This window comes from Loa loa (assembly GCF_000183805.2).
Source record: "Loa loa unplaced genomic scaffold supercont3.5331, whole genome shotgun sequence".
Taxonomy (NCBI): domain Eukaryota; kingdom Metazoa; phylum Nematoda; class Chromadorea; order Rhabditida; family Onchocercidae; genus Loa; species Loa loa.
In genome coordinates this window covers 1-584 of record NW_018113504.1, presented here as the reverse complement: position 1 = coordinate 584, position 584 = coordinate 1, and the positions used below count along the sequence as shown (strand labels likewise).

At 28.1% G+C, this 584-nt stretch overlaps 1 protein-coding gene across 1 annotated transcript; it reads left to right on the top strand.

Moving 5' to 3' along the window:
• On the top strand, positions 1-584 carry LOAG_16276 (hypothetical protein). Its single transcript, XM_003151764.1, has one exon. It carries the CDS (start codon positions 72-74, stop codon positions 369-371), a length of 300 nt encoding a protein of 99 aa, XP_003151812.1. The 5' UTR covers positions 1-71; the 3' UTR covers positions 372-584.

Genomic DNA, 584 nt, shown 5'->3' with positions numbered 1-584 from the left:
AATGATGATGATGATGATGATGATGATGATGATGATGATGATGATGATGATGATGATGATGATGATGATGGATGATGATAATAATAATAATGATGATGATAGTGATTGAGAAGCTTGTTTCGGACTTCAACTCTGGTCTACTCTCCATTATCCTTCGGTTACTTTTCAGACTGAAAAGAAATCTTAGTTCTGCTTTTAGCCGCCCACCTAACTTTCCTTCCTCCTCCCCCTCCTCCTTCTTCTCCTTCTCCACCTACTCTTCTGTGACCTTTCGTCTTTATCACCAATTTTTCTACTTTATCCTCTCCCTTTACCTCTACCTGAAACATTATCTCTCCCCCTTTCCCATAGTACATTGCTATTATCGCTAAAGCATGCCAGTTCAATCCACCTTTATATTTATTAATCCCCGCTGCTTATTATTATTATTATTATTATTATTATTATTATTATTATTATTATTATTATTATTATTATTATTATTATTATTATTATTATTATTATTATTATTATTATTATTATTATTATTATTATTATTATTATTATTATTATTATTATTATTATTATTATTATTATTATTATTA